At 44.8% G+C, this 15,971-nt stretch overlaps 1 protein-coding gene across 1 annotated transcript; it reads right to left on the reverse strand.

The window, feature by feature from the left end:
* Positions 1-9,896: 9,896 nt before the first annotated feature.
* On the reverse strand, positions 9,897-14,644 carry LOC115536896 (uncharacterized). The gene is made up of 5 exons (XM_030348405.1): positions 13,543-14,644; positions 13,395-13,448; positions 13,191-13,262; positions 12,707-13,054; positions 9,897-12,604 (listed from the first exon to the last, which is right to left on the reverse strand). Exons 1-5 carry the CDS (start codon positions 13,553-13,555, stop codon positions 11,802-11,804), a joined length of 1,290 nt encoding a protein of 429 aa, XP_030204265.1. The 5' UTR covers positions 13,556-14,644; the 3' UTR covers positions 9,897-11,801.
* Between the last annotated feature and the right edge of the window lie 1,327 nt (positions 14,645-15,971).

Genomic DNA, 15,971 nt, shown 5'->3' on the forward strand with positions numbered 1-15,971 from the left:
ACTGTTTTACCGTCGGACATGTCATGTGTATATGTGCTTTTGTATCGGATGTCTTGAAGTTGAATAATGCCTCAAACGCCGAGGGTATTAGAACTGCTAGAATGATGGCTTGTAAAATGGTGCAGAAAAATAAAACTGCATGTAGACTTTATCTGAGAATTGTTTTGAGTGGACAGACATTTTAAATAAAAGGATGGATAACTCTGATCAGTGTTTCAGTATTCGTTTTTTGTTGCATGCATACGACATGGATAAACGGCTGCATAAGACTTATTATGATCCCTCCGGACCAGGGGGTTACGGTGGCATCAATAAACTAAGAACGGCCCTCGCGCATAGTGAGGGTGCAGTACCTCCACTAAAATATATCAAGAAATGGTTGCTGAAGCAGGATCCCTACACCCTGCATGTACCTGCACCGATACATTTCCGCCGAAATAGAGTATTGGTTAGTGGAATAGATAGACAGTTCCAGGCTGATTTAGTGGATATGGCAGAGTATGCATCCGAAAATGATGGTGTGCATTTTCTGTTGACGTGTATCGATGTATTCTCGAAACATGCATGGGTTCGTCCGTTACCATCCAAGAGGGCTATCGACGTCGCTAAAGCTTTTGATGATATTCTCGGTGAAGGGCGTACCCCCGATAAACTGCAGACTGACGCTGGCAAAGAATTTTATAACAAGATCTTTCAGCGTTTGATGGAGCGGTACAATGTCAAACATTTCTCTACATCTAACGAGACCAAGGCCAGTATAGTGGAACGCTTCAACAGGACTCTGAAAACCCGCATGTGGAGATATTTAACAGCTGCCAACTCCAAACGATATGTGGATAAACTACAGGATATGGTCCATGCTTATAACCATTCATATCATAGATCGATAAAAATGACCCCGGCCAGTGTTGATAAAGATAATGAGAAAACAGTGTTTAATACGCTATACAAAACCACTCAAGAGCCGATGGTGGTGTTTAGATACGATGTTGGTGACACGGTTAGAATTTCAAAAGTCAGAGCTACATTTCGAAAGGGGTATGAGCAGACGTTTACAGATGAATATTTTGTAATATCGCAGCGCATTGCAAGGTGTCCTCCAGTCTATAAGCTGCAAGACTATGCAGGTGCCCCTGTCCATGGAACATTTTACGAGAAAGAGCTGCAAAAAGTTATAGTGTCTAAAAACAAGGTGTATAAAATAGAAAAGATTATAGATAGAAAAAGGGAGGGGTCTAAGAATCTGCTATATGTCAAATGGCTGGGGTGGCCGGAGGCATTCAATTCGTGGATAGCTGAAAAGACACTAGTCGATGCGTAAAGAGACATACAAGAGACATACAATCCATTATAACCAGAGTGTACGATGGATAAGGAGGTGTCTGGGGGTTTCTATGTGACTCTAGCGAGTAATGCATCGGCAGGGATCTACCCGCAAAATAAGATATGGAATTTTAGAACTAAATTAGCAAAATCTATACACACCAAGCAGCCCTATGAAGTAGGCCTAATTGAAGCTCAGTACCCATGCAGCTGGCATAGTTTTCCTACCGAGGACGCTACGATGACCGTTCACGATGGTAAAACAGGTCATAGGACATCATGTCTATTAGTTGGTGGGCTTTATGAGAGTATCGGATCGTTATTACTACAAATCAACAAGACTTGGACCAAACATAATCCTGGCAGTAAAGTTATACTACATCATGAAGGTATTAGAAACCGCATTTATGTAGAAGGAGACGATCACCTATCTATCGTCTTTAGAGGAAAACTGGCTGCTATGCTGGGTTTCGATACAGGTGTCAAACTACATGCCCATAAATCGTATGCAGCATATGCCCCCCATCCCACCGATATTCACGGGGGGTGTTACAACATGTTCATATATAGCGACATTGTCGACCATCAGCTGGTCGGAGATAGTTATGTACCCCTGCTAAGGAGTATTAATATAACCGACACCAGCAGGAGACACTGCATTCACATGTTCGACAAGCCGCATTACGTACACGTAGCCCGAGACCCTCTTGGAGATATTGAAATCGATCTAAAGTCTGACCAGAATACAAATATAAAATTCACATACGGCAAAGTGATACTCAAGCTGCATTTTAGACCTGTAAAACAGTAGCATTCATAGCCCCATCTATAGGGATGAGGGGGTATAGACCGCCTTACGACGAGAACAAATATGTTCAGTATTATTTAAACCAAGCAGGGAGTGGGCTACCTGGCTATGAGGGTAGCAGCACACAATATGGTGCTGGCATCGGAGGGATGTTCCGTAGCCTCTTTAGAATGGCTATTCCGTTATTTAGGCGAGGGGTTAGTATAGCAAAGCCTCATCTGAAGACTGCTGCTAAACATATTATAGGCGACGTTATGACCAACATAGCCCATGCTGCATCTACGCCCAAACAGCAGGGGGCAGGCATGAGGGTATATGCCCGAAGAGCAACAAAGTATCCGCCTATAGGATGTGGGCGTACCCGTGCACCAGCACGTCGTCGTAAACAGAATAAAAGATTGGCATCCATCAAAAAGAGAGCCAAACCTAAAAGGATCAGGAAGGGGGCAGCCCGTCGTTTTAGAGGGACGGCTAACGATATATTCATCTAGTATAGCAGGAGGGTTGAATAACAATGGCGTTGCTACATAACATGTCAGACGAGTGCATTAAGAGCGAACTGGATCTCTTCTCCCTGCCTATGACGCAGACATCGATAGAAAAAAGTACATATATTGAAATACCCCCGCTATCAGCGCTAACAGATGGTGGCCCCATAGAGTTCTTTGTATCGGCCAGTAGCGAAGACTATATGGATCTAAACAATACGTATTTACACCTGAGGATCAAGATTACTAATCCTGATGGAACAGACTTGGCGCCGGCGGCACCCGTTGGACTGATTAACTATCCAGGATGCACGTTATTCTCCCAAGTAGATATTACTCTGGGTGATAGGCTTATCACCCAGTCGTCAAACACCTATCCGTACAGAGGCATAATAGAATGCCTGCTAAACTATGGAAACGGAACATTAGACACCCAATTTGGTTGTGGTCTATTCCAGAAAGACACACACGGACATATGGACGAGATTCTTCCTGGAGGTCTCAATCTAGGCTTAACGACAAGGAGTGAATATACGGGGCGAAGTCGTATAGCGGAGCTGATATCCCCTATACACGTCGATATGTTTTTTCAGGAGAAACTGATGATTAACGGAGTTGATCTCCGTATGAGATTCATTAGAGCAAAAAATGATTTCTGTCTCATGTCCGATGGTGCTGTGGAATACCGTGTCTCTATAGTGTCTGCAAATGTTTTCATTAAAAAGGTATCGGTAGCACCAGGCGTCAAGCTGGCACATGCCCGTGCGTTAAACCAGGCTAACGTTAAATACCCTGTTGATAGGGTATGTCTAAAGAATGTATCCATCGCAGCGGGCAGCCGTATATGCACACAGGATAATCTATTTCTAGGACAAATACCCAAGATGGTTATTATAGGTTTTGTGAATAACGAAGCATTCACAGGGAGCTATGCCAGGAATCCTTTCAGATTCCAACATTTCGGCATTGAGTTCTTATCCCTATATTGCGACGGTCAAGCATACCCCTCTAAGCCCTTTCAGCCTGACTTTAGAAATGGCCTCTATACTCGAGAATATTTCCAGCTCATTCAGGCTACAGGTCGTCAGCTCAAAGATAGAGAAATAGCTATTAACCATAAGGAATTCGGGGACGGGTATGCATTATTTTGTTTCAACCTTGAGGCAGATGAGGGCTGTGGGCAACATGTATCGCTAGTCAGAACAGGGAATGTGAGGCTAGAGGCACGATTCAGAGCAGCACTGGCTACAACGGTCAATTTGATATGTTATGCAGTTTATGATTCTGTTATAGAAATATCAAATAGACGGCAGGTGCTGTTGGACTATTACTAAAAAGTCGGTGCGATATGAATACTATAGAGCTAACAGCAGTGTGTCAGAAAATGGCCCACAAGGCATATTTTCTCGGCGCGTTACCGTGTAATCACCTACCCCGGGAAATTCATCAGAGACCTGTAATGATGGTGGTCAACACCGAACCTTCGCATATGGCCGGTGCACATTGGCTAGCCATCTATATTACAGATGAGAAACAGGGGTACTTTTTCGACTCCTACGGTAACCCTCCCTCATACTCTGAGTTTCCTGAGACCATACAGCGTTTTCTCGATCAGCACTGTATAGATGTTGTTCATTCTACACAACAGGTCCAGGATCCGTCAAGTACAGCATGTGGGCATCATTGTGTTTTTTTCTTGTTTAATATGCAAAAAGGGGTATCCTATCATAAGTTTTTGAAAATGTATGGGGATAATTTACCCCGTAACGATGAAAAGGTTTATGACTTTGTTAACCGTGTACAACCTAATGTCTGTAATGAACATGATATGACGTGTGTGCAGTCATGTGTATGCGGATGTAACATGTAACACGTGTTGTTATGTTTGTTTTCTGTATTGATAATAAAAAATACAATATTTTGATTACATTTTAGTCGTACTGTTTTCTTTTATTTTTTTTTTACGGATAAAACATACATTTAGATACATGATTTAAAATGGTAACCACCCGGCCATATGCATTCCAGGGGAAGTATTAGATGACAATGGCTGCTTGCGTTTCCTCCTTTTATCAGACGAGACAGGGACGGAGGCCATCGCATTGTCGTCCGTAGTGACGGGACTATGCTTATACATGTTTACAGTTTGTCTGAGCTGCTTATTAGGGATAGACGATAGTGGTATATTGTTACTGGCTAAAGATTTCAGAAATACATTCCAGCCCTGTGGTCTGACAGATTCGACAACATGGTAAGGGGCGGTAACATTCTTTAACAAATCAAACATATGGGACCCCTTAATAGTTTCGCCTCGTAATATGATCTCCCCCTTGTCCGTCCATGAAACATTTTTAGATTTCTTTAAAGAGTCCAGGATATGTCTGGTATTGCTCTTGCTTCTGACGGGTATATGTTTCATTATATCCTTATAAATATGATCGCCGGTGCCATCATCGTCATCAACACCATGCCGGGCCGACATAGGCGTATGAACTGGGTCCCCCTCAGCAAGTGACAGAGTTAATTCTCCGTGTTCGCGTTGCCCTTGTTTTATCATGGATAGATAACGCTGTAGGACCGCTCCGTACCTGGCCGCTTTTTCATATAGGTCTGTATCGGGAGTGTTCAACACCATCGCAATGGCCTTATCCAGCTCATTTTCAGCAGTCTGTCTAACAGAATCCCTGGGTTGGGTATGCTTTAAGGCATCGAGTTGATGTTGAGGAACTAGATACATCTTGTGCGTATGATCCATTATAATCACCCGCCTCTTGAGAACAGGCTTGTAAACAACGGTATGGCCACAGACAGTAGGGGTAGAAGAAATCCACCAGTCTGATTGATTAGTCTTTTCTTTCTAGATATTAGTACATTTTTATTGGCGAGTATTCTGAGGTCCTTCTTTCGTCTACGCAATTTCGTATGCTGGCGTGGAGTCAGAGGTATTTTGCCCTGTAAAATGTTCAAGGCTATTTCACACAGCGAGTTGATAAAGTCGGCGTTGGCTGTCCTGAGGATAACTTTACGCTGAGCCGGAGGGGCGCTATATAGCTGCTTAAGACGCTCACGGTTTCTACTTATACGTGAGGACATGGTCTTTTGGGCTAATCACTTTGACTCTCTGAGTGTATACAACATGTCGGTCTGACAATATATCTGTTCTAAGTCTCATGTTGTCCGGGGTCATGGCTTTAAAGTCTACAAGCAGATAGCCGTAAGGCATGTCGGTAGCGTCGTTGAAGGCTTCTAGAAAATATTTTGTCTTGCATGGAAACATCTGTTTGGCTATCAACATAATCTGATATTTGTCACGAGGGTTCTTAAACAAAACCATGTAATTGGTATTTAGACTAATTGTACGGCTGGTTTTACCCTGCATAAATAAATTCTGAACCAGATACATACAGCTGAGATTACGATGGTGTACATATTTGGTAAAAACGTACTGAACCTCTATATTATTGCATGCATCGTTCATCAAGTCGTCAATAATGAGCAGATTTCTAGTATGGACTGGTAAGATTGCATCATCACATAGAGATTTGGGGATCCCTTCTACAAAGTGAATGTTCCTTATTTTAAGCAAATCATCATATATGGGCTGCCAGCATGAGTAAACATATACTATATTTTCAATCTTTTCTGAGAATAACCGATCCATATTTTCAATGACTGTTTTGACAAAGTAGGTTTTGCCGCTGTTTGAAGGTCCCGATACTACCATGCTGAACGGGTGTTGAAGTCTAGGGTCGAACGTTGTGTGTACAGCAGCCATCTCTGCGGTCTGCGTGCACCCCCTCTGATGGACGGATGTATTGTGACCATAGAACCGTGAAACATTTGACAGTTAACATTCTTTATTAACACCGACATGATTATTAGCACAGTCATTCATCATTAATACATGATGCATAAAAAAAAAAAAATGATTAAAATAAAAAAAAAGATGAAAGAAGAGAACATGGATCATTTGAAAACAATAAAAACAAAATAGCTAATAGCATGAACATGAAACAATTCTTAACACAATATGCATACCCCCCTCAAAAAATATAAAATGAATAAAAACATGGATCATTTGAAAACAATAAAAACAAAATAGCTAATAGCATGAACATGAAACAATTCTTAACACAATATGCATACCCCCCTCAAAAAATATAAAATGAATAAAAACATGGATCATTTGAAAACAATATGTAAAAAGAAGAAGAAGAAAAAACATGGATCATGTGAAAAAGAGAAAAAAACAATAAACAAAATGGTTAATAGCCGTAAGGAAGCGTGGTGTAGTCGGGGAAGACCCTGCGTTTGTTGTAAACCACCCTAAGCCGTTTAACTACCGTAGCATTTTTAAGCAGAAACCTAGTCTTATCTCGCCGGATGGTATCTACGGTGGTGGTGATGTCGAGGGTTTGAGGCCGATGGTTGACAAAATCATCCAATAGACATTTCAGGGTCTGCTGGGTGACCACTTCAGCATTTGCTGCATTTAAAGTCACCCCTTTGCTTTTGACGACAGACTTGTGGGCACGGGTGTGGTATGCATAGCTTTTAGGACCTGTTGAGACATATTCGCTAATGTAATCCTCCTGCTCGGTACCATACAGATCACCATCATTTAGCTCGTCGGTCAAGTCGCCCAGATAAGGGCCTAAAGGGGGTACCCAGTCACCCTCCTTAGAAACAAAAATGATGCTGTCTGTGTCACAATAGAGGACACGTTCCTGTAGTTTGTCTAGAAGATCGTAGAGCATGAGCCTGGCATGGGCGGTGGTTACAGCCCCCACAATCACGTTGACATCCCGTGCCCTCGCGAGACGTGCATCTACATGTTTCCATTGTACAAGGGCTACTTCATCAGAGATAAAGCAAAAGTGGCTAATGTGATAGCTATCGCTAAACATGAGCTGAGTGAACCTTTCAGGGTCAGAAATTAGCTCACACGTGGGTAGGTCTGGGCGTAGTGAAAAGCGACCCCACAGACTGTTTAGAATCAACTTGTTGCAATTACGCATGGCCTTGTTCACACACATGTTGTTGTGATCCAACTGTATACCCTCCTTTGCCAGATAGTTTTGCACATACGCTCGCTGTTTCTCCGCAGTGTCCACTGTGCTGGGGTATCCTGAAGCCTCCTGTTTACGCTTGAGAAACGTTTTGACATACCCTTTAAACAGAGTCTCTGACCGTTCGGGGTAGTGCCACACCTCATGCATTTGGATTAACACGTAACCCATTTCGACCGCTTTTTGTAGCTCAAAAGTCACCCAGGTGCCTGTCAGAGCCCGTTCATCGTTGCTGTGATGACACGCGTCTGTCTGATTGAGCTCAGTGGCACATGTACCACAGAGGGGAAACATCAGCTTTCCATGACACCTATAGGGGAGCACAGGATGGTAAAGACCTCTGGGGGGCAACACGGTGCATTTGATGATGCCGAAATACCCATCCAAAGGACCAAAATTCCTGAAAATGATCTGGGGGTGCTCTACAGGATAAGGACAGCGGGCCTGTACTGTGGGGTAGAGAGAGGTAAAGTCATAGTAGCGTATTTTCTCACCGGGCACGGCCTTGTGATACATTTTGATGGCGTTGGTGCGACCCCCATAGAGAGAGTCGCGAGGATCAATCCTAGGTTGTATTTTCAGAGTAGCCAAGAATGCCTGCACTGCAGCATTGGTCTTTTTCAGACGGTGCCACTCACACTCCCACATGACCACAACTCTTAAACCATGATCTCTTTTGAGAGCCTCGACTTTGAGGTGAAACTGCACCCACAATTCGCCATAGGTCTTCCTGAGGACAGGGTTCTGGTGGCCAGCGTTGTAGCACTGTTCACACCCATGATAAAAGCATCCTGCAAATTCATAGGCTGTGTTTATAGACGGTGCATGTCCGTCTAGGAAGAATGGTCCATATTTAGCCTCTCCATGGTTGAGAGCATGCCGAATCTCCATGTTATTGGAGTGGGATAGATATTCAAGCCACTGGATGGATGCGCATGAGAACGACTTTTGCTTTTTCTGATAGACACCCTCGTAGGTCAGTGCCAGGACGTTTTTCTTCAAGAACGACTTTTTGAAGGTGGCCATGCACGCCGAAGCCAGAGTGGCATAGGACAAGGGGTCTATAGTGGCACACTCTATGAAATTTTCCCTGTAGATCCTACACGCCTTGTATAGGATCCTCACGTCGTTGACACAGTAGAGACGCAGCTGTTTCTGAAAGTCAAATTTTTTGTGTCGCACAGATCTGTACCAAATAGCGAAATCTGTCTTTTGATCGCTAGTCATGGAATCATATCCATAATATGAGATCTCAGGGTAGGCACCGACATAAGACTCGTTGGCCCGTGTGTTGAATTTATGAGGAAAATAACCTTTTAACATATCATCAAAATCCAACGCCGCCGGTGCATTAGCCAATCGCATGGGCAAGAAGCTAAACGAGTCGACCCATCTCTGATGGTAGGCGTCATCACGCATCAAAATGACTCTGCTACCCTTCATGACTAAAGTGGGTTTAATACCCTGCTTGGTCATGTAATCCAGGACGATATAGTTATCAAAGCCCGACGCGTTGTGTGCCACAAATGTATACAACGTATACTCCCCTCTTCTGTAGCGTTTCACAAACTCGCTTACACAACCTAGACCTGTAGCATACCATTCTATGCCTTCAGACGTTGTAGCTGCCACACAGTTTGCTTCGTGACGACCATCATGCATGCGCGTTTCGAAATCATAGTATATGTATTTATTAGGCGGAACGTCGACATCAGAGTCATCCGATGGACCCCCGCGACCACCCCCGCGTTTCTTTTTCTTTTTCTTGTCGTACGGCTGGATATAGCAATCATGTACTCCATCATCGGGCAACGGCTCCCCACAGTTACGACACTTTGCATCGCTGCATACGTGACCATTATCGTCACCTTCCTCATCCTCCTCCTCCTCCTCCTCCCCCACCCCCTTCTTCTTCTTCTTCTTCTTCGATATGATATACTGTCTACAACAACGATCGCAGTATTTGAGCTTTTCACAAGGTATCATGTCATGTTTGGCAGAATGCTTCTTGTGTGTGTTGTAGCAGACCAGCGAGCGGCATATACGACTACAGTCCTTGCACTTTATCGTACGACCTGATAGTCTATCGCACACTGTCAGACACACATTGCAATGGATCGGGCATTTGTGTAATAGAATTCCCTCATGGGCCTTGTAGCAATATTCACACACATATCCCGTACCAAAGAATGCCGTTCTGTTCTCTATGCAATGATAGTGGCTATCATGGAGGTACAGCCATACTGTTTTAGGATGCTGGGCTGTATGTGTCTGGAACATCTCCAGCTTCCTGAATGTGTCATTATGATGAAATATCAGGATTTTAACATCTAGATGTCTCTCAAATTTGGAAACATCCGAGAAACCCACAGAGTGATCCGGGTCAAACCCCAGATCACTGTGTAATTTGCGAGCCGCCTCCAAATTAGTCTCTTCGGACGCTGTGTCACCCCCGGTTACCCCTTCATGCAGAAAATGTGTCATGCATAGTGAGAAACACAAATTGTTATGAGTATTACTCGGGGTGTAGAGACTTAGCTTCTTCTTGTGTATGATTTCATCATAGGGAATGTTTTTTAACTTCAAACGTGCCCCACCCCGTTTGTTGTGGACCCCTGTGACCACCAGCTCTAGCACATCATCCGTCAGACCTGTGTCGTTGCTCTGTATGACTTGGCTAATATGCTCCATAAACAAATCCTCATTGTAATCGTCACCCGTTACGAGCACAGCCTGTACATCAGAGGCCAATGAAGGACCTCTCAGCACCACGTTTAAGACACTACCATCGGCTGCACTTTGCGAGCAGCTTGTTATGGCATCTGACAGTCTCTCCCTGATCAAATCAGGGACCTCCTGTAAATTTGCAAGGGATATACTTCTCAGGTCAATGGACTGTCTAACCTCAAAGCCGTTAAACCGGGGAAATAATCTGGTATGCAACTCGCCATTATCTTCCCCCGTTACAGCAGACACCTGTGTACCATCATAAGCAGCACCATCACCAGCACCTCCATCCCCCACACCGCTACCGTCACCACTGTCATCATCGTCAACAACAGCATCGCCATCATCGTCAACAACAGCATCGCCATCACCGCCACCACCGCCACCCCCCACGCCACCACCACCGCCACCACCACCGACCTGTATATTCGACTCTATAGGGACCCCTGCCACAGCCGGGGGGTCCTGAAAACCCTCGCCAATCCCTTCATCACGTTGCGACCCATGCAATACATCGATCTGTGTGGATATGTATAGACTCTCTTGTGCACTATCCAACCATCCCCGGACAGCGTTAAGTACATCTTGCGTGTTTGACCCCACATACACCACACCCCTCGACTCTATAGGGACCCCTGCCGCGGCCGGGGGGTCCTGAAAACCCGCGCCAACCCCTTCATCACGTTGCGACCCCTGCAATACATCGATCTGTGTGGATATGTATAGACTCTCTTGTGCACTATCCAACCGCCCCCCGACAGCGTTAAGTACATCTCGTGTGTTTCCCCCCGAATACAACACACCCCTTGTGTCTAAATCTCCTGGTGCCTCTAGCCCCACCACGTCATCTAGACATGGTTCGTTCGAAACATTTATCTGTGCTGCCTGATATAGAGCATTAGCCATGCTACGACCCCGTGCATCAGCTGCAATTAACACCCGTCTAGTTCTATCTACGCCAACACATATTTCCCGCCTGTCTAAACAACCTTCTGCATACATGCCCCCACCCACCACATGGCCTATGCCCGACAAATGAGACGTATCGCCGGTTGCGTCATACCGCATTGTCATCTCTTCAAGTTCTAAATCCATAATGCTACCCCCACTATCAGATCTACGCCGTCTCTTGGGATTACCGTCTATAGATTTGAATTTCCTTTTTCTAGGGCTAATGGCGTTATGCATGGTGTACGGCTATAGTTTTTTTTTAATGCCGATAGAAAATAAAATAAAATATATATATATATATATAAAAATTATATTTAAAAAAAAAAAAACGTTAATTAGTCAGGTATTAAATGAAAAAAAAGTTTTATTACATGCAGTTTAAAACAAAAAAAAATACCCTCTCCACAAGATAAAAGAAAAAAACAAAAACACAAATCAAATAATAGCATTCAACGAGAGCTTTGCTACTGTGTCACTCATCACAGACATCTCGGTACACAATGCCCTATAGGCATCCAGGTTAGCTTTGCAAGTAGATTCCATTAACCATAATTTTCGAGCGGTTTTAGAAGCTCTTAACGCCTCTACTGAGCTAATTTTCGCTATGCCCTGCGTGTTGCCTCGCACAGCTACCGCGGCCGCAAAATGCTTACGTTGAAGGTCCACAATTGCAAGTCCATTACTGGTTTCAGTGTTTGGGGATTTAGCAATCATCCGATCACGCGCATTTTCGAGCCTGATAGCGCTGAAGGACTGCTTCGTCTGCTCTTCGAGAGCCTGATATCTACTGTCACCACGTTTAATCTGACGATCAATGGCTGAGGAGTTTACAGCCACCGTTGCAGTTAACACGGCTAATTTATCAGCAAATTCTTTACGCCATTTAGCATCTTGCGGCACAGCCCAGTATTCACCATCAGCAATTGCGGGACCGGCTGGTAGCCGCAGCACCGCTACCTCATGAGCGATGGGACTCACGATACACGGAGAGTCGCAGATAGGGGCTTGAATGGCGTGTAGGGATCCAGATGCAGGGCCTGCAGGCTGGTGGTGTTGTACAGGCTCTGCACTGGTGGTAGCCTCTACGGATGTAGCTGGAGAGTCGACCCACAGAGCTGGAGTGAAGTCGCTATGTTCCAGCAGCGATGAATTCCAGGACGCGTCCAGGATGTCGTCAAGACCAGGCCAATCATTGACGGTCAGCCCTGCTGGTGGCGCACACTGGGGATCTCCATAGACTATTTGTAATAGAAAAAAGAAAAGAAATCAGTATCAATCCCGTCATGATCATTGCACTCTATAGAATATACACATGCTTTTTTTTTCATTTAATTTCCTACCGTGTTGTATAGTCCCATCCGGTTGCACGGCGACTGTCTCTGTAGGCGCCGCCGACACACGCACCTCCACGTCCGCAATCACTTGGTGGTTGGAATCAGTCCATGCCGCTCCATGTGGCGCGATTTGCGGATTTATAACGGCCTGAATAACATGGGTAAAATTCTCCGGAGCTAGACCGCCGTGGGTGGCGTCCTTGCGGGCCTTTTTATAAGGAATTTGTAGCTGTTCTATGGCCTGCGGTGAGCAGGGTATAGCCCCGCCTATTCCCGCCGATCTTTTCAAATTCTTCTTCTTGGCCAGTCGATTTGTTCCGGAGGGGCGCTGAATGACATTGGCCTCGATAGGTACTAAACGTGGATCAAAAAACAAAATACAAGAGTATTCAGGGGATAGGTTTGGTTGTTTTAGATGTTAAATTAATATATAATTTATTTTGGTAATACACCTATAGATATATTAATGGCGGACGTATTAACAACTTACCAAAACTACCGCTTGTCAGCACATTAGTCTGGTCTGCTAGAATCGGTCTGTTGAGCCGAATATCCTGCAAATCTGTTACACATTGGGAAAACACAAATTTAATCTTTGTTCTACATGAATATACCATAACTAATAATAATAATGATAGAGAGAGTGTTATGGAACTATATATTACACGCTGCTATAAAAACAAAACAAACATACTTCCACGTGGACCCTGCTGCTGTTTCACGCTCTCGCCTCCGGCACCGCAATTCGCTGTGAAGTAATCGCTGCTTCGGTCAGATATAAACAGCTGATTCACATAGACATAGTCATAATATAATCATGATACACACATACGAATACTTACAGTCAGTCGGCATAGTTGTGCAGGACGGATCGATGTTTTTTTTTTTTTCTTCCAGCTGCTGCGATGCGTTTACTAACTTAGAATAGTGTGGCTAACGTCTGGGTCGGAGGTCGTACGCTCCCGTATCACGGGACCCCGTATATTTATGCCTGAAAGACGCCCTATCTACATCATTCGCACCTAAGGCCCCGACGTCATAGACGCCTGTCCAATAGGTACTGGACCCACGCACACGTAGGTCCTACAGGCCTACGCCCACTCAACGCATCATAGACAGACCTTATACTAATGGTAAAATAAAGTTGATCCAAATACGGATGAAAAATTACTAAACTATCTTAATAGTATCATGATATCACCTAATATATTGTCAATGTGAACCAAAGTCGGTTTTCGTAATATAGTGGGATAGAATATAAAAAGCACATTATTACGTCTCTCACACACACACACACACACACACACACACACACACACACACACACACACACACACACACACACACACACACACACACACATCAAATCACTCTGTATAGTACCAGGGAGCCATCAAACAGCCTGTGTCTTCCATAGACAGCTCCCCCATAATCAACATGGAGCCGGGGGGTGCCATGGTCGTCAGACATATGTGTAACAATAGAGGCGTTGCTTCTCCACAGACATTAAGGCACCGAATTATACAACCCCTCATTGTTCAAAGGCATTGAATTACACTTTTATCCTACACTACGTACAAACACATCTGTTATAAGAATTGTATCATATAATACTACTGCTGTCCACATATTGTTAATAGAATCATAGCCCATGAAACATCTGTTGACACACTCTCTCACACACACACACACACACACACACACACACACACACACACACACACACACACACACACACACACACACACACACACACACACACACACACACACAGCTATCCTTCCAACAACACGGTGATCTTCCTGTTAACACCCCTACAGTTCAGCCGATTCGACTACGCATATCCCTAGCACACCCCACACACACACACACACACACACACACACACACACACACACACACACACACACACACACACACACACACACACACACACACACACACACACACATATACATACACACACACACACACACACACACACACACACACACACACAGCTATCCTTCCAACAACACGGTGATCTTCCTGTTAACACCCCTACAGTTCAGCCGATTCGACTACGCATATCCCTAGCACACCCCACACACACACACACACACACACACACACACACACACACACGCACACGCACACGCACACACACATACACACACACACACACACACACACACACACACACACACACACACACACACACACACACACATATATACATACACGCCCACACACCCACATACACTAATCACACCTCTGTCTATACAGATCCCGCACCCCAGCGACCCCTGCAGGTTCACCACTGGCATTACACCTGTCATCCCTACACAAGGGATTTTATGACCCGTCATAAATCATAAACAGGAAGTGGCTCTTGTGAATAGGGATACCCCCCTCCACCCCCACCCTCCCCAACCGGAAGTGCGTTCAGATCGGAATGGACCCAAACAGTACATAATATCAACTACTGTTGTGTGTTTAATGCCTAGCTGTCCCATAGCCTGTTTAAACACGTTGGACATAAAATTAGTGCCCTGATCTGTCTGCACTATTTTCGGGAGGCCAAAAAGGGAGAAAAACCCCACGAGAACCGTAATGACAGCAGCTGCTGTGATTCTTCGGAGCGGTATAGCCTCTGGAAAACGTGTCAGCGTGCACATAATTGTAAGCAAATACTCCTTTCTGGACTTAGTCCGCGGCAATGGACCCACACAGTCGAGGATGACTCGTTCAAACGGTTCCGACGTGACGGGTATCGGCTGCAGCGGAGCTGGAGGAATCAGCTGATTAGGCTTTCCCGTAACCTGGCATACGTAACATGTTTTGCAGTGTCTCGCAACGTCGCTCTTGAGACCGGGCCAAAAGAAATGGCGCAAAATGCGATCGGATGTTTTATTGATACCTAAATGACCTGCGAAATGGTGATCATGAGCAAGGCGTAAGATTTCATCTCGATACGGCATCGGGATGACATCTGATTCAGCACACGCCACTCATCCGCAGCAGAAGCCACAAGCGGCCTCCATTTGCGCAACAAGATCCCCTCACGAATAAAATAACCCTGAGGCACAGATTCAATGTCTTTCTCCGAGACAGCCTCCGCCAATAGAGTAGAGAGAGAGGGATCGTTTTTTTGTTCGCACATGAGTTGTTCGCGACTGGGAGACAATTTAGTAACGCAAGGAATCGTAGATAGTGGAGCCGACTTCACAGACGTTTTACCACTAGCAGACGACATGGGATGAGCAATAAAGGTATCATAGAGATCGGAAAA

The sequence above is a fragment of the Gadus morhua genome, chromosome 1 (genome assembly GCF_902167405.1).
Source record: "Gadus morhua chromosome 1, gadMor3.0, whole genome shotgun sequence".
NCBI classification, from domain to species: Eukaryota; Metazoa; Chordata; class Actinopteri; order Gadiformes; family Gadidae; genus Gadus; species Gadus morhua.

Bases quoted from the DNA above. Each gene is read 5' to 3' on its own strand.
- LOC115536896 (XM_030348405.1), bottom strand. The intron at 13,055-13,190 runs GTAAGTTGTTAA...ATCCACGTTTAG, and splicing joins GCTGACAAGCGGTAGTTTTG to TACCTATCGAGGCCAATGTC. The intron at 12,605-12,706 runs GTAGGAAATTAA...TATTACAAATAG, and splicing joins GGATGGGACTATACAACACG to TCTATGGAGATCCCCAGTGT.